At 41.5% G+C, this 19033-nt stretch overlaps 1 protein-coding gene across 1 annotated transcript in view; it reads left to right on the top strand.

Annotated features, from left to right (window-relative positions):
• The window catches only part of dock3 (dedicator of cytokinesis 3), a 1401685-nt gene that overhangs the window by 288089 nt on the left and 1094563 nt on the right, over positions 1–19033 (top strand). The window contains 1 exon segment of the mRNA XM_041191502.1: positions 12528–12583. Coding sequence (XP_041047436.1) covers positions 12528–12583 — 56 coding nt within the window.

Below are 19033 nucleotides of genomic sequence, written 5' to 3'. Positions count from 1 at the left end.
ATCACCTGGAAAGGCTGATCATACTTTGTATGGTATGGGGCATTTTGGCTATAGTTATAGAATGAATATGCATAGATTATTGGATTGTTGCAAATATAATATTGGGGTGCTACACTTATTACTACCACTCAAATACTACCACTTACTTACAAACCATCATCAGTTACTGGGCTGAATTTTACGGAACCGCACTGATGTACTTGAAGTGCTGGGAGCAGGTGGCCAGCCTGCCACCTTCCCGCTCATCCCCTACCTGACCCCATATTACAGGGCACAGGTAAGGTGTCAGGAAGCTCATCAACCCTCAAGGCCTTTGAGGCCTTAAGTGGCCAACTAACTGCCTTTTAAGGCCCTTATTCAGCCTCCTCCACAATTTTTCTGCCTACAGGGGAAGGTGCAAGGAAGGCGAGCAGCTCGGCAGCTTTGATTGCATGGGCTGCTGTCGGGCAAGGGGGGTATTGTGCCCATTGTAACCATAATATGATAGAATTTTGCATTAAGTTTGAATGTGATATAGTTTATTCTGAAACTAAGGCCTTAAATCTGAAGAAAGGAAATTATGAAGGGGCAAGTTGGCTTTGGTGAATTGGGAAACTACACTAAAAGATTTGATGAGACAGGTAATGGCTAATATTTAAAGAAATACTACATGGTCTACAACAGATATACGTTCCTCTCAGGTACAAACACCTAAAGAAAAAGGTAAATCGACCACTGTTAACGAAAAAAGTTAAAGATTGCATTAAATCAAAGGATGTGGCTTATAAGGATGCCAGAAAAAGTGGTAAACCTGAGGACTGGGAGCAATTTAGAATCCAGCAAAGGAGGACCAAGGAACTGAATAAGAAAGAGGACAGAACATATGAATTCAAACAAGTGAGGAATATAAAGGCAGACTGTAAACACCTTTTTAGGTACATGAAAAGGAAAAGATTAGTTAAGACAAAAGTGGATTCATTACAGGTGGGGACAGGAGGATTTATAGTGGAGAACAAGAAAATGGAGGAGAAATTAAACGGTTACTTTGCATTTGTCTTCACAGAAGAAGGTACAGACAATCTTCCAGAAATATTAGGCAACCAAGGGACTTGTGAGACTAAGGAACTAAAATAAATTAGTATTAGTAAAGAGGTAATACTTGAAAAGTTAGCTGGATTGAAGGTTGATAAATCTACTGGTCCAGATGAGCTTCATCCCAAAGTGATGAAAGAGATGGCTAGAGAGATGGTGGATGCATTAGTGGTTATCTTCTATAGATTCTGGAAAGGTTCCTGTGGACTGGAAAGTAGCAAATGTAACCCCACTATTTAAGGAGGGAGGGAGAGGGAGAATGGAGAACTACAGAGTCTGATGTTAGCACCCCTTTTACTGAGACGTTTACTGCCTTTGCCTCTACTGGACATCACACCTGGAGACAGTGCCTTGTAATGGGTCTAATTGTAATATTTCCAAATTTGCTTATGACACCAAACTGGGTGGGATTGCAAGTTGTAGGGAGGATGCAAGAAGGCTTCGAGAGAATTTGGACAGGCTAAGTGAATGGGCTAGAATATGGCAGATGGAATATAATGCGAATAAGTGTGAAGTTTGGCAGTGAAAGCAGAAAAGCAGAATATTTCTTAAAGGGAGAGAGGTTGGGAAGTGCGGGTATATAAAGGGACCTGGGTGACCTTGTTCATGAGTCACTAAAAGCTAGTATGCAGGTACAGCAAACAATTAGGAAGGCAAATGATATGTTGGCCTTCATCGTGAGGGGATTTGAGTACAGCAGTAAAGATGTCTTGCTGCAGTTATATAGAGCTTTGGTGAGACCTCACTAGGAGTATTGTGCACAGTTTTGGTCTCCTTACCTAACGAACGATATACTTGCCATAGAGGGAGTGCAACGGAGGTTCACTCGATTAATCCTTGGGATGATGGAATTGCTGTATGAGGAGAGATTGAGGAGACTGGGCCTATATTTCCTAGAATTTTGAAGATTGACGGGTGACCTCATTGAAACTCAAAAAATTCTTAGAGCGTGATGAGTTAGATGTAGATAAGATGTTTCCCCTGGCTGGTGAATCTAAAACCAGAGGACATAATCTATGGAGTAGGCCATATAAGACTGAGATGAGGATGAATTTTTTCACTCAGAAAGTGGTGAATCTTTGGAATTCTGTACCCTAGAGGACTGTGGAAGTTGTCATGTTCAAGACAGAAATTGGTAGATTAGTGACATCAAGGGATATGGAAATAGTGCGGGAAAGTGGCATTGAGGTAGATGATCAGCGATGATCTAATTGAATGGGGGAGCAGGTTTGTTGGGCCTATTCCTGTTCCTTTGCCCCATTGGGGGCACCTCCCTGCCCTTCATGCCTCCCATCCCGGCATCACTAAGTCAAACCTCCACCAACCCCCTCCCTTCTGCTGGGATCGCTGAACTGGGCTGCCCAAAATCCCCAGACTTATTTTAAGTCTGATACCCGTTCTCACTTCTTTATGGGGACTGGTTGTTGTATGTTGTATCATGAGGAAGTCCAGAGGCTGTATGGTTGAACAATGACTCTTTATTAATAACATCTAATTATATACACATAGGATACAGCCCTGACTGGGTGCTTTCTTCATGCTGACATCTATTAAATCATGCTGCCTCTACTATTCCCATGTGACTCTCTACATAATAATGTGGGCAGTACTATTTCCCCAGTCTCACATTAACCCTTACAGTCCTGAACCTCTAATACGATGCCTCCCCCAAAGCCTTTACCCAAATGTATTTACAAAATTATTTATGTGCTACCCTCTTTTCCACCCCCCAAGCCTCTGACTTTACAGATTCAGACAAACTAGAGGCTTTACGACTCTTCCAGATCTCGTTCTTTTCAAGTTTGGAGGATTGTTAATGTCAACTGCTTTGCAATGACTTTGGTCTGGACTTAAAGTTCTAGTACTTCAAATATTCAGGTGTCAACATCTGGTTTGCTTCTTGCACTCCTTACTGTTGTCTTTTTCTTTGGCGACAGTCTGTCTTTTTTTAGTTGGATACCATGGACTTATCCCTCTCTTTCTTAAGGGAATATTCACTCCGTTCATTAGTTGAGTGGACTTGGGTTTTCCTTTTGGTGGAGCCTGCCATGTCCTTCCTGGAAGTTGAAGGTTGTGCTCCCTTATGTTCCTCAGCCTTGAGCTCAGTTTGGCTTCTAATGTTGTGCTCTGTTTCTTCATATGCACTTGTGCCTCCCTGAGTTTTTGCTTTGGTGAGTTGGTCACTTCTCTTCTGCTTCAGGAACGACTTCATGTTGTGTGTGAACCTGAGCTCCAGACTCATTGGTGCAATTTTTCCTGGTTCTGTGACAGCAACTGTTTGACTTTGAAATTTGGGTTCAACCTTTGGCTGCTGCTCCTTCTACTCTGGATCTTTTGTTTCAAGTATGTTGGTGCTCATCTGGAGATTTAACAGGTCTGACCGAAGAAGAGTATTTTCTGCCATCTGCCAAGGAGCTGGCATAACTGCCTCTGCAAGAGTGAGGACTATTCCAAACTGAACTTCTGTGTAGCTCATCAGCACTATTGGGCCTCTCGGGACTCCAATTCAGAGTAGTGGATTACAGTGGTTGTGTTGAAGTCTTCTGCCATTTTGAGGAGGTTGAAGGCAACAGAAGCATATCTACTCAGGAGAGAAAAGGGTTGATTGTGAATGACATTTGGCATTTTGATTATTTTCCTGTTGATATACCACAGCGGTTCTTGAATCATGCCTATGACTGGTAGTTTGATTCCTCTGGGACCATAGTGGTGTGTCTGTCAACTGTAGCTAGAGGTCTTTTAGCTACAGTTCCTGATCCAACAGGACTATTACATTGGCTCCTGTGTCTAATTTGAAATTTATGAGGTGACCTTTTACAGATGTGTCAGAATTCCAAAGTGTGAATCTGGGATCCTTAATTTCCCCCAGGAAGCATTGTTGGATGACTTCTTGTTGTGGCCTATCTATATCATGCACTCGTTTGGGACCCTCTGCACTTCTTTTCCAAAGTGTCCCAGGCGGTTGAAGTAAAAGCACTACACAGTGATTGCTGGACACTGCTCGCACTTGAGGTTTTTTGGCACCACAGTGATGACATGGTCTGCCACCATCTTGTGTTTTTGTTTGGGTATTGATTTCCTAGCCCATGTGCCTCCTTGCCCTTGTGTTGCTTTATGAGCTGGACTGTTGGAGTTGCTCTGTGCCAGTATTTAACTTTGCCACGTGTCATGAAAATATAATAATTTTCATAATATTACTGTGATTTATTGTAAATGTAGATTAATCATGGGGTTTGGATAGTTTGTGTGTGGGGAGGTTGGGGGGGATTTAATTGAATTGGAGACAGCTGGTCTGGAGGCTTTGAGTCATCAAAAAGAAGCTAGGTTTGAAAGATCAAATATGAAAACGTGACTGATGTTTTAGAATGTGAGGTGTGAGGAAAATTTGCTTTTTTAGATAAAGTTAGGTTAGTTTAAATTTCAAAGGGATGGTAAGACGTTACACCTAGCCAGAAGAAGCTAAGACAAGCTGTGTATTTATTTTTCCCAGTAGTTACTGATAAAATTAGTCAATGAAAGATTTATATTATGAGAAAGGTGAAGTTCCAAAAACATATCAGAACAATGGAATTTGCATTGAAAAGGGAGAAACATATATAAAGGAAATGAGGCGATGTGTCAGAGGAGAAGGATTTCTAAGATCTAACAATTGTGAAAAGCCTCCAGCCTATGTGCATCAAGTTGCTGTCTACAGGAACCGAAGCGAAGAAGACTCACTTTAAATTCTCCTTACCAGGATATTGTGTTGCTTTGACTGGGCCTGTTTAAATTTATTTGTTTTTACTGTTGCCTTAACGGAGGTGTAACTGGGAGCCAGATTAATTAGGGGTTTTAGGAGTTATTATAATAGCAGGTTGTAAACCTAGGTATGTGCTTGAAATCTTTTCTTTTGTTAATAAATGTTTAATTTAGTTTTCTGAAAACCTCTAAAGTCGCGTTAGTCCTATTACTTCTAAATTCAGGGCTGCATCTCAAAATAAAATACAAATTGCAAAACAGTTGTGACCACGTGATCAAGTTTCCCTTGTGGATTTGGTCCAGCTGGCACACATCATCTGCCACGACATAACACACTCATAATGGACTGATTTTGCTGGTGGACTTCCAATTGTCTGATGATTTAGATGGCTTTTTGCAAAAACACATCACCTTTAGATTGGAGTACATCCGAAGGTGTATCATTGGCCACTCCCACACTGTTCAGTCTCTTATGAGCTCCAAATTAAGGTCACCATTGCCATAGCCTTCAGCCAATCAATATAATTCATTGATGAAGAGTCTACAGGTTCACTGGGCTTTTGGACTCTCTTGTTAAATTTTGCCCACCCCAAAATTCTATTGTTTCTTAGGTTAAATTGGTGTCAAAGGACTTCATGCTCTCTTCAAAGTTATTGGAAGATTAATTTATTTCTTGACTGGCAATTATGTCATCAGCTATTGAACCTACTGAGTGTAATAGTGCTTTCACTTGTTCAGCCTTTGTTCTCTTATTCAAGCCTGATGCTATCATAGATCTTAAAAATCATCATCTCCATAATGCCCAATTTTGCGCCTGGTCAGGCCCTTCCATCTGCCTTAATTAGTCTGGCAGTGTTGATTTACCATTTATGGCTTTTACAGCACAAATGAATACAGCTTTTTTTTTCAAGTGGCTCTGCAGTAACATTTTCTTTCTTCCCGTGCTTGTCAGGATCCTGTTGCGATTATGGAGCTGATTTTAAACTTCAGCGACTCTGTAGAAAATCTTTTGAACAAATCGTTTTGACCAGTTAGTTGCTTTCCTAGCAACTTGGAGAAGCAAATTGAAGCTGATTTTTTTTTTCTGTTTGCATGCGGTCAGCATGTGTTATGGCGCCGACCTTGGATCCAGCTGCAGCATTCTTCAAGCCACACTCGTTAAAACAATTGGTCTGCCAGTGCTGCCTGATTATTGCACCAAATTTAAATGTTTATTTCAGCCATTTCTTTTGGAGTTTGCTCACCCTTTTGCGATCTGGCTAGGTCCTTTGACTCTGCTTTTGATCGGGTCTCATGACGGACCTCCACATGCTCTGGCAGAGTCCACTTACACTGCACCATGGATTTATCTTCTGCACTTCAGCCCCCCACTCCTGTAATGGAGGCTTCTTAGATGATTTCCAGCTGTGTATTTGAGATCTTCAAGCTAAGCGCACTTCTCTCAGGTCAGACTTCAGTTTCTTTACTTCTTTATTCTTGGGGATATTGGGGTCCTTCACATGCTGCCACCATGTTGTTAAGTTGTATGTTGTCTCATGAAGAGGTCTAGAGGCTTGTATGTGTTACAATCATTTCACTCAAGACTGAAGTTTTCTTTTCCAAAATGGAAGGATGTGGCGTGATCTGGTCATCTGGATGCTGACCTAGGTTATTTTTAAAAATAGGGTCATAAGTTCACCTTGGAACTGTAAACAAGTAGACCTCTCCCAAGAAATCACCTGAGCTATATGGTACTTGAGAAGGAGTTGTGTGTGTGTTTGAACTGCAAAGTACTTAACTTAATGAAAATCTGGGAGACAAGAAAGGCGGTCACATGAGAGAGAGCCAAAAAACCTAAGTTGTTAAACTGCTTGTTTGAAAGGCAGTTTTGTTGGAGAACAAGTTGCGGAAAGAAGGCTACCTTGACTGGTTCCCTCTCTCTGTCTTGCCTAAAATTGTGCATGGCTATCAACCTGTAGTGAGAGAACCCTCATCTGAGTGTAACAAATCTGCAGTTGGACCTGCAAAGCTGAGTCCAGTGGTGAGAACGTCCAGGCATTCACCGGGACCAGCGGCTGTCTTCGCATGAGAGAACTCCAGGTCGACAGCATTGAGACCCTGTGGACTTTATCCTTTATTTTATTACGCCCATTCTCCAAAGCCCATCTCTGTAGAGATACTCTATCTGTTTGTCCTTTGTTTGTATATGTACTGGGGGAATTCTTCAGAAAGAGGTAGATAGTTATACTTCCTGATTACAATTGTGTGCTAACAGTACTTGCAACTTGTTAAAAGAAGGTTTGTTTTAAAATAAATTAATCATTTTGAGTATTTTGAAAGAAGCCTGGTCAGAGTCTCTTTTCTTCTGGGTACTAGAGATATAGGTACACAATTGGCCATTTTGGTGAGAAAATTAAACATTTAAATTAATGGTTCGGCCTGGAGAATAGTGGGGGTTGATAATTTGCACACTTCTCCCATCCCGGTCGTAACATATGGTTGCACAATAACTCTTAATAACACACAACTACATACATATATCTAGGATACAGCCCTGACTAGGTGCTTTCTTTATATCGACCTCTACCAGACTCTACTTCTACTACTCCCATGTGACTCCACATCATAATGTGGGTGGTACTATTTTCTCAGTCTCACGTTAACCCTCACAGTCCTGAACGCCCTGGTACTACAGTTGTAGTCCCAGCAATGGCTACTACTGTCTTCTGACACTGCTGGGGCTACAGAGCTGCAGGCCATTCTCCCCAGGGCGGGACTTCCTCTCTGATGAGGGTGGAAGTCTAACTCTTTTCTAATTAAGGCTGCCGTCAGCTTTATAGCACTGTAGGATAGCCAGATTTCATATTGGTGGACTGACCAATTTTTAGGTCAGGAGAGGGTTGGGTAATCCATTTTCCCCGTCCCCTCGCTTGTAAAATCCACTTCATTTTGTTTTTGTTTATTATGAAGGGAATCTGAGTTACAAGTTTTAGTTTTAGTTATCAGTGCAATTTGAGTGGCTTATGAGTTACTGGTAGAATCAGATTTCCCCCTGTGAATCCATACTCTACCTTTGGTTTCCTCTCTTCCCATTCTCTGTTTCTCTTTGCCAGTTCATGTGTGGCCTCCCTGTTTTCAGAACTTCATGCACACTTGTTGTTGATGTAAATGCATTAGCAAAGATACTGAACTACAAGGGAATCTACATTTGTAAGGTAAATGCATAACATTTTCAGACATAGTGCGCTCAGAATGTCACATTATCAAATCTCTAGAAAGGCCCCCAATCAGAGTTGGCAGTAGCATGCCCAGATGCCATCCATCCACACCCCTTCCATACCCCCATCCAACTAACACCGTCCCTTACCTCTGTTTCCTCCCCCAATCACACTTAGCCCTTCTTGTACCATTAGGTATTTCCAGTTGCTCTCGCCCAACTGCATTTCCTGTTTTTAGCTGGTTCCTGCCTTAAAGTATTTTGTACACCATTGGTAATTTTGCTGCCTTATATCATCTTAGATAAACATAAATTTCAATAAATGAAGTTTAAAATACTTGAATGTTCACCATTAATTGTTGAGGTAGTTGAAACTGAATTATGTACAGGGTTGTAGGGAAAAAGCTGGGGTGTGGGACTAGTTTGGATAGCCCTTAAAAACTCAGCACAAACGTGATGGGCTGAATTGACCCCTTCCATGCTGCAAGATTGCTCCATGATTCATATACAAATAACTGTATCATTATTTGAAAGTAAAAACTCTTGAGCTATGTTTTCCAGGAGAAAATAATTCAAACATTGAGGTATCCAGGTTGTTGTTTAAAGTTACTATTTAACAGTTTCCCCTCTCATATATAAAATTTAACTCCCAAATTTAAAGTCCCAAAAATTGTCCAGGAAGATTTTTTTAAACTGAACTTTCAACTTGTTGACTGAGAAAAGTAGTCTTTTTCAATAAAACACTGATTTTCTTTGTCACTGTCAACAAAGAAACCACAGGTCCTCCCAATCGTGTGCATTTATAAGTCAGCAATTAACATTGAAAAAACGAGCAATTGCAAAAGTTTTAATCAGACTAAGTTGCCTATCATATAAAGCTCTGCAGATTTAATATTCAGCTTGTTGCAAAGTCTTTTGTGAACCAGAAAAGGAATTCCCAAATCCTCATATGATGAGGTTACATAGTAATTATTTCAATTCAGAAACCTGCTGGGAAATGCTGAAAATAACACATGCTTAGAACAAAATTGTGGTTCAAAAATATCCAATTATGCTGAAGTTTTAAAAAAAATACTCAGCAACGTCCAGGCTTTGAGGTAAACTGAAGCCTTAAAGCAAAAAGGTATGAAAGGACAAGTTGATAGATAAAAATAATCATGTTAGTGTGACAGGTACAGTACAATTACAAGGGGCGTACAAAGGGTTACTTAAAAATTATGCAAGAATTCAACTTGTTTCATCTTAAGATTTGAGCACGTCATCAATTTACTAGTTACTCGGTTTACTGATTAACAATAAGAACATTTATATAACTGATTTAGTTGTTCAAGCCACTGCAACAGTTTGATGTCCAATTGATTACCTGGCCACATTGTTTTATGACCATTTTGAAGAGGTGATCTAATCATTGAAATAATTTTGTTTAAAAGTAACAACAACAATTTATATTTAAGTAGCACCTTTTGTGTAATAAAATGTTCTAAGGCCCTTCACAGGAACATTATAAAGCAAAATAAGATATTAAGTCAGATTACAAAAAGATTGATTAAAAAGGTAGATTTTAAGGACCATCTTTAATGAGGAAAGCAAAATAGAAAGGTGGAGAGTGTAGGGAGGAAATTCCAGAGCTAAGGGCTTAGGCAACTTTATGCATGTCTACCAATAGTGGAGCCATTAAAATCTGGGATGCTCAAGAAGCCAGAATTAGAGGAACACTGATATCTCAGAGGGTTCTGGAGCTGGAGGAAATTGCAGAGATGAGGAGGAACTAGGCCATGGAGGGATTTAAAAAGAAGCTTGAGAATTTCAAGATCAAGGTGTTGCTTGACCAGGAGTCAATGTAGGTCAGCGAGCACAAAAGTGATGGGGGAACGGAACCTGATTTCGAGTTAAGACACGGGCAGCAGAGTCTTGGATGACCTCAAATTTATGGAGAGTAGAATGTGGGAGACTAGCCAGGAGTGTGTTGAGCTAGTCCAGCCTAGAGTAATAAAGGCATAGAAGAAGGTTTCAGCAGCAGGTGAGCCAAGCTGGGGTGAAGTTGGGCGATATTACAGAGGTGGAAATAGATGGTCTTAGTGATGGCATTAATATGAGGCTGGAAGCTCACTTGGGATCAAATATGACACGAAGGTTGCAAACAGACGGGTTTAATTTTAGACTTTTGCCACAGAGACGGATGGGATGAACTTTAGAGCGGGGACCGAAAGCAATGGCTTCAGTCTTTCCGATGTTTAATTAGTGCATGAATCACAAAAGGCTAGTATGCAAGTACAACAGGTAATTAGGAAAGCTAATAGAATGTTATCTTTTATTGCAAGGGAAATTGAATGCAAGAGTAGGGAGGTTATGCTTCAGTTATACAGAGCACTAGCGAGACCACTTTTGGTGTACTGTGTGCAGTATTGGTCACCTTATTTAAGGAAGGATATAACTGCATTGGAAGCAGTTCAGAGAAGGTTTACCAGACAAATACCTGGAATGGGTGAGTTGTCTTATGAGGAAAGGTTTGACAGGCTAGGCTTGTATCTGCTGGAGTTTAGAACAGTAAGACGTGACTTGATTGAAACATATAAGATCCTGAGTGGTCTTGACAGGATAAATGTGGAGAGGATGTTTCCTCTTGTTGAAAAATCTAGAGCTAGGGGTCACTGTTTAAAAATAAGAGGTCGCTCATTTAAAACAGAGATGAGTTGAAATTTTTTCACTGGGAGTTATGAGTCTTTGGAACTCTTTTCCTGAAAAGGTAGTGGAAGCAGAGCCTTTGAATGTTTTTAAGGCAGAGTTGGATAGATTCTTGGTAAACAAAGCAGTGATAGTTTATCGGGGGTAGATGGGATGCAGATTTCAGGTTACTCTCAGATCAGCCATGAGCTTAGTAAATGGCAGAGCAGGCTCAAGGGGCTGAATGGCCTACTCCTCGTTGTTCGTATGTTTGTAATTGGGGGAAGGGCAGACAAGTTTGGAAGTGGGATAGTCATTTAGTTGGGAGGGTGCCAGGTGGGGACTCCTTACCCTTCTGCCTCGGCTTGTTTAAGTCCAGGACAGGAAGGCTCGTGGATAGCTTTTCCATCCTGATGCTAATTGAGGCTCTTAAGTGGGCAATCAATGCCCACTTAAGGGCCTCACCCTGCCACCGCTAGTATTCAACCAGCATCAGTTTGGCAGTCTCCTTGTGGGAAGCCTGAGAAAGAAACCCTCAAAGCCCTCACCCTCAGTGCCTGATCGAGACTGCATTGGAAAGGGAGCACCCACTGAATGCCGCCCCCTCCTGACCTTTCTTTCAACCCCTCCATCCCCCCTAGACATGCACCCCTCCCCATAACCCACCTCCCATCTCACTCACGTGTGGCCTGGGTACCTTGATGGGTGAATCACAGCAGACATCACTGCTCCTCTGGTGGTGCTAACCGCAATAAGGAGCTGTTGTTCTCTGATTGGCTGGCAACTCTAGGGGGTGGGGGTTCCAATACACAGTCCTTGACCTGAGGGAAGGCCTGTCACTGGCCACTTAATGCCTGACTGACACTTAATACAGCGAGCCTTCCCTAGAAGAGGCAACAGGAGGCTCTTGTCGGCCCTCCAGCTGGCAGGCAAGATGCTGGTTGTCTGGATTAAATTTCCCTGAAATTTCTGTTTATCCAACACGGGATTTAGGTAGGAAGCCTGATAATTCAGCAACAGTGGAGGAATCGAGATTGCTAGTGGTGAGGTGGGTGTCGACAGCGTGTATGTGAAAACTAACCTTCTGCTTTTGGATGATGTCACTGAGAAGCAGCATGTAACTGTGAAAGAAAATGGTGCATGATTAGGAAAAGAAGTCATTGCAAGTGATTCTTTGCTTATGAGTAGATAGATAATAATGGAACCTTACAAGAGCAATCCGTCCCAGGACTACAATGGAGAAGTGCTGGAGGGGGCGATGTAATCAACCATGTCAAAGGCTGCAGATAGGTCAGAAAGACCAAGGAGAGAAAGTTTACCTTTGTCACAGTCACGTAAAGATGTAAATAAATGAATTAAACAAGATGTTGATTTTTTTATTTTGAATATGGTTGTTGATGGCAATGGCTTAGGGTTGGTCTGGGGATTGGTTTAATAGTGTTACTAAGCCCTGTAATAATGACGCATTGACATGTGCACATTTAAAGCTGAAATATTCTGCTACAGGTGAGAGTGTTCTCTGAAAGAAGTGATATCGATGCATCTGAGCTTCATAGCTGTCTGATACTCGGTCCATGGCTGACTTTACCTGCGTCACAATATCCTCCAAGACCATAATTCCAATAATGCCAGAAAGAATATTTGTTAAAAAATCAATACAAGCAAACATTAGATTATTTATATCCTATCCCTACATAATTGCTATAAATATGTTAATTTTTAAAAAGGATTCACACTGACCAGACTCTTATCTGGTCACTGTACTTTTCCATTTATTTGATAAAGTTTATGTGGCTGTGTTATGATTGTTCTGCATTATTAGATTTTTAAAGAAAAGAAAACTTGTTTTTCTCTACAGGGCCTCTTTCCTGCAAGCTATATCCACCTGAAGGCGGCTGTTGTCAGTAACCGAGGGTGAGTACTCATCAATGAATGGACAGTTGTATTATGATGCGAATTCATTATTAACATTTTTCATACATTTTAAGGGAACAATCTACCAACATTGCAATCAGAGGGAGCTATTTGACTGTTTGTAAAAATCAAAGTGTGACGGAGAGTTCTGACCTGTCGTCCTTTGTGTTTCTCTATCTACTTCTATTGAGATATTTAAATCTTAGATTCTGCAAGGTCCAGGGAATTGGCAGTCTCCTTATGAGACGGTTGGTTCAGTAACTTTTCAGCTTTCCCATTGTAATATGGAAGCAAACGCAAATATGGAAATATACTCAAATGACAAGCAGCTTTATGACATTAATATTAACCCTAAATAACTGAAATAAAGTCACCTTAGGCATAATCCAAAACATTTAAACACTTCAATTTTGCACACTTTTGTATCCCTGATCCGCCATCTCTTTCCTATTGCGTGTCTGTTCCTCATTTCAATTTTACTTTTATCTATGCCTAATATGTTTTTTCCAAAGCATTCACATTCATTACTTAGCTTCATTCTTCCTCTTGGATCACAATTTATTCTTCAGGAGCATGTACAACCTTTTTGGGGGCAAAAAGGGCTCCAAAGTGGTAAAAAAAAAACCTTCTCTATGTTTAATGATTCTCCAGTTCTCAGATATTGAAGTATTTGCTGTTGAAGGGAGCTGAGTTAACAAATTGTAATGACCATAAATACATCCCCTAAATTAACAATTATATTTGCTGATGTTCATTTACCTTTTGATGCTATTAGGCTCAGCAAATCTCTAACATAAATAACTTTATACATCTATATGCATGTTAAGGCTTTGATTTCAAAATATACCAGGGTGGTGAGACTCTTGAATATGCCTTGTCTAAATAATTTTGCTAAACATTGCTAATTCACTTTGGAAAGTGTCTTTATTTCTGAATGCGTTTTTTTGAAATCAGAGGCTGCTCAATAAGCAGATAAAGATGCCTGTTGTGTACACGCTCAAACTGAGTCTTTTGTTTCCATAGCTGTGCTTGATTCCGATCTCTCAGAATTGGATCAATGCACTGGCAAATTTTTGTTGTAATCTACAGTAGATTTTTATTGACAAATGATTATTGAAATGGACAATTGCAATAATTCTAGAATGCAAATACTTAAGAGGTTAGCTTATATGGTGTTAACCTCCCTATAGAGGTTACTTTATTTTCAATTCCATTCACTGGAACTACTTGACTATCATTGTGAAGTTATAAAACATGGGTAAAATATTAAAGAAACCACACTTATTAGAGAGCTGAATACTTTTCTTGTACAATGCCTATGCAGTGTATTAACTGTTGAAATGTCCCAGTCCGTGGAATGGTAGAATGTCAACTTATGCCTGCAGTATTCTACAGATTGTGTTCCTGATCTAAAAAGTACAAGGGGACTTCCTGTAAGAAAAAAGGAAAACTGGTCAGAACAGTTATCCCAGGTTGCGCATACAGTTTATTTTTGAAGTTCAAAACCTTGTGCAGAATATGATTATGGCAAAATCATCCCCTTTTTGCACTAAGTACAGTAGCGAGCAGGTAAAACGATGTTTTACCCGCCGGCCACAATGGCAGCTTCTCGCACCATATCATCCCAAACCCGCCGCATTAATTATGCATCCCTGGGAAACATGCTGTTGACATGGTGGGTGGGCTCCGATTCACCGCCAAGCTGTCACCTTTCTGCTTCTTCACGCCAGGCGCCGCATTTGAAGTGCAGCCGTGTGCACACCTCTCAGTGCTTTCAGCCCAGGACTGCTGCACTTAAGACATGGCCCTGAAAGTCAAAGAGACTGCAGCCTCCAGGTTTAGTGATGCGTCCCGCGACTGCATTTTGGACACTGTGGATGCCCGCTGTGATGCCCTCTCCTCCTGCTCTGGCCACAGGAGGAGCAGCAACATTACCATTCTGGCTTGGCAGGTGATGGCACTGATTACTGCCAATGTTGCAAAGAAGAGGTTGGCCATCCAATGCAGATAGAGGATGAATGATCAAGGTAAGGCAACCTTCTCATCACTCGAAACTCACATACTAAAGCCCATTGTACACTCACTGCCAGCTGAAGGGACATTGCCACTCACTCTTTCACATACGCCCTCACATCTCCATCTAGCCTCATTTGCTCTGAAGACTGCTTCCTCAGTCCTCACCATCTTGAGGCCACTTGCACTGTTCAACTTGTGCCCGCACACAAACCCTGAGATAGCCCCCTTCCTCTGTACAGCCCTCACCCTGCAGTCTCTCCCCTTGCCTGAGGCCACTTCTCCCCCTTCCTTAAGCAAGACATAGCCCTGCGGCTGTACAAAGCCACCTCTGCTTTATGGTTGGTCTGGTAGGTAGAGACCTACCCGTGAGCCCCCCTAAAAGCACTGTTGTGCTGCCTGCAAAGCCTGACGCTGATGATGGTGAGTACTGCCCGAAGCAAGGTAGGCAAACAAATCTCAAAGTCCTGAGCAATGTGCAGCTCGCGAGGTGCACATCACTTATGTGCAGTTGTGAAATGCAGGCCAACATGGGGGGATGAGTCTGGCAGGCTATCCTAATAATGATATGCAGATGTATTACAGAGGTTCCTTACGTCCAATGGCAGGAAACATGGCCCACCATCGGGCTGAGCGGATGATTGCAAACTGGTTTCATGATGTTGTGAAACTGATTTTTGCCCGCCTTGTCATATTGTCCGCTCACGCCGCTGAGCCCGCCCGACACCAGCAGGCACAGACGATTCTGCCCTATGATTAAAAGGAATAAGAGAGTGCTGCTCCAATAATTAAACTTGTGAATAGCTGAATCATATGAAGTGGGAAGGTCCTGGTTTGATTCCTGGTTGCTTCCACCTGAGCTGTTGTCAATTGGGTCCAGGCAGTTAGTGCAATTGGCTTCAGTCCTCTCTGGGATAGGAAGAGGTTCCATTCCTAATTGGTACACAGTAATTGCTAAGAAATAATCCCTACAAGCACCAGTGTATGAGCACTAGATGAGGATAGAATTAAACTTTTGTGATGTCTGGTTTTAATTTAATCTGGTGACATTCACATAACCAATACACCACAGGGAGTTTCTCCGTTGTACTGCAAGGCACTATCATGATGCTAAATGGGATAGATTGAGAACAGATCTAGAAGCTGAAAACTGGATATAATGAGGAGCTATAGGCCATCAACAGCAGCAGAAATGTATTCCACTGCAATGTGTGAGAGATCTGGTGAACTGACATACTTCTCACTCTACTATTACTTGCAAACCAGGGGACCAATCCTGGTTCAATGAGTAGTGTAGGAGAGCAATTCACACCACTATTTAAGAAAAGGGAGTGAGGAAAACAAGGGAATTATAGACCTGTTAGCCTAACGTCTGTTGTCAGTAAATTGCTAGCATCTATAATTAAGAATAAGGTGACTGAACATCTTATAATTGACCTGAGAGAGCCAACATGGATTTGTAAAGATAAAAACAAAAAAACTGCAGATGCTGGAAATCCAAAACAAAAACAAAAACAGAATTACCTGGAAAAACTCAGCAGGTCTGGCAGCATTGGTGGAGAAGAAAAGAGTTGACGTTTCGAGTCCTCATGACCCTTCGACAGAACTTGAGTTCGAGTCCAAGAAAGAGTTGAAATATAAGCTGGCTTAAGGTGTGTGTGTGGGGGGCGGAGAGAGAGAGAGAAGTGGAGTCGGGGTGTGGTTGTAGGGACAAACAAGCAGTGATAGAAGCAGATCATCAAAAGATGTCAACAACAATAGTACAAAAGAACACAGGTGTTAAAGTTGGTGATATTATCTAAACGAATGTGCTAATTAAGAATAGATGGTAGGGCACTCAAGGTATAGCTCGAGTGGGGGTGGGGAGAGCATAAAAGATTTTTTAAAATTTTTTTTAAAAAAAATAATGGAAATAGGTGGGAAAAGGAAAATCTTTATAATTTATTGGAAAAAAAAAAGGAAGGGGGAAACAGAAAGGGGGTGGGGATGGGGGAGGGAGCTCATGACCTAAAGTTGTTGAATTCAATATTCAGTCCGGAAGGCTGTAAAGTGCCTAGTCGGAAGATGAGGTGATGTTCCTCCAGTTTGCGTTGGGCTTCACTGGAACAATGCAGCAAGCCAAGGACAGACATGTGGGCAAGAGAGCAGGGTGGAGTGTTAAAATGGCAAGCGACAGGGAGGTTTGGGTCATTCTTGCGGACAGACCGCAGGTGTTCTCCTCTACATTGGAGAGACCATACGTAAACTGGGCGACCGCTTTGCAGAACACCTGCGGTCTGTCCACAAGAATGACCCAAGCCTCCCTATCGCTTGCCATTTTAACACTCCACCCTGCTCTCTTGCCCACATGTCTGTCCTTGGCTTGCTGCATTGTTCCAGTGAAGCCCAACGCAAACTGGAGGAACAACACCTCATCTTCCGACTAGGCACTTTACAGCCTTCCGGACTGAATATTGAATTCAACAACTTTAGGTCATGAGCTCCCTCCCCCATCCCCACCCCCTTTCTGTTTCCCCCTTCCTTTTTTTTCCCAATAAATTATAAAGATGTTCCTTTTCCCACCTATTTCCATTATAAAAAAAAAAAAATTTTTTTCAAATTTTTTATGCTCTCCCCACCCCCACTAGACCTATACCTTGAGTGCCCTACCATCCGTTCTTAATTAGCACATTCATTTAGATAATATCACCAACTTTAACTTTAACACCTATGTGTTCTTTGGTACTATTGTTGTTGACATCTTTTGATGATCTGCTTCTATCACTGCTTGTTTGTCCCTACAACCACACCCCCACTCCACTTCTCTCTCTCTCTCCGCCCCCCACACACACACCTTAAACCAGCTTATATTTCAACTCTTTCTTGGATTCGAACTCAAGTTCTGTCGAAGGGTCATGAGGACTCGAAACGTCAACTCTTTTCTTCTCCACCGATGCTGCCAGACCTGCTGAGTCTTTCCAGGTAATTCTGTTTTTGTTTTCGTTTTGGATTTGTAAAGGCTAGGTCATGCCTGATGAATCTGATTAAATTTTGAAGAGGTGGCTAAAGTAGTGGACAGGGAAATGTCTATGGATGTTATTTTTATAGAGTTTCTGAAGGCATTTGATAATGTCCCACATAAGAAATTTTGTTAAAGTTAAAGGTCATGGAATTCTAGGGAAATTATTGACCTGTGTTACAATCCCTGCAGAGAGCGATGACTTTTAGAAAGAGAAATGAATTTCCCGGTGACCTATGCAAAGAATCACACAAGATTTCATGTTTTAAGACTTTTACTGTAACAATAAACTTAAAGTCAGCATCACTTAGTAGGCAATTAATACAGAAAGCTACAGAAAAGTTAACTTGTGTTAACTTCTTAACACAACTGAAAACCACACTGTGTTTATACATTATACTACACTCTGTAAGCATGTAGCCTTGAGTTTAAACTCCAAGTGCTCCTTGCTCTAACAGGATTTCTTCTCCCTGCTTCACTAATCTTCCATTGTCCTTTTGAGCATGATCGGATAGACTTCCCGTTCCCTGGTGATTGTGTGGCCACTAACCCTTCAGAATCCTTGTTTCCTTGAAAGTGGGTTCCGTCCTCTTCTTTATGGTTACCCCAAAAGCAGTCCTTTTCTTCTGCCTGGCATAGCAATACCTGTTGTGTGTTTTCTTCCCCAAAAACTTTCGGACTGCCTAAGTCAGAGAGTCTGTACATCTGCACGTAACAAGGCCAGCTGTTTCTCCCTTTGTGTCCAGGTGTTAAAGTTTGCACCTGACTTTAAATGCAGGTTGACTTGATTCCCCTGTCCCCATGGCAACCAGATTATGAACCTGTTGCCAGCCAGAGTTCAATGCAACTTCACAGCATCCCCTATTTCAGGGTATTCTATTTACCTTCAATTAAAAGAGACAGTTTGAAACATAACTGTCTTAGAAAGTCTAGTGGCCATAACATCTAGTTATGAAATCAGCTGAGCAGAAGACGACAGAGCAGTGATAATGGACAGGTACTCTAATTGGCTGGATGTGCCTCTGGTGTCCCTCAAAGATCTGTGCCTCAACTATTCACCATATCTTTTGATGGCTTAGATGATGATCGAAAACCACACATCTAAATTTGCTAATGACACAAAGATAGGTGGCATTATAAGCAATGTAGGTGGAAGCATTAAATTGGGAAGACGTATTGATAGGTTAAGTGAATGGGCAAAATTGTGGCAAATGGATTTCAGTGGGAGACAAATGCGAGGTCATCCGCTTTGGACTTAAAAGGGATAGACCAGGGTACTTTCTAAAAGGTGAAAAGATTGAAACAGTGAAGGTCCAAAGAGACTTGTTCCAGGTGCACAGGTCATTAAAATGTCATTACCAGGTGCAGAAAATAATCAAAAGGATTGATGGAATGCTGACCTTTATATCTAGAAGAATAGAATGTAAAGGGATAAATGT

This window comes from Carcharodon carcharias, chromosome 7, assembly GCF_017639515.1.
Source record: "Carcharodon carcharias isolate sCarCar2 chromosome 7, sCarCar2.pri, whole genome shotgun sequence".
NCBI lineage: Eukaryota > Metazoa > Chordata > Chondrichthyes > Lamniformes > Lamnidae > Carcharodon > Carcharodon carcharias.
The sequence above is the reverse complement of the archived record's forward strand: the minus strand, read 5'-3'. Positions and strand labels throughout refer to the sequence as shown.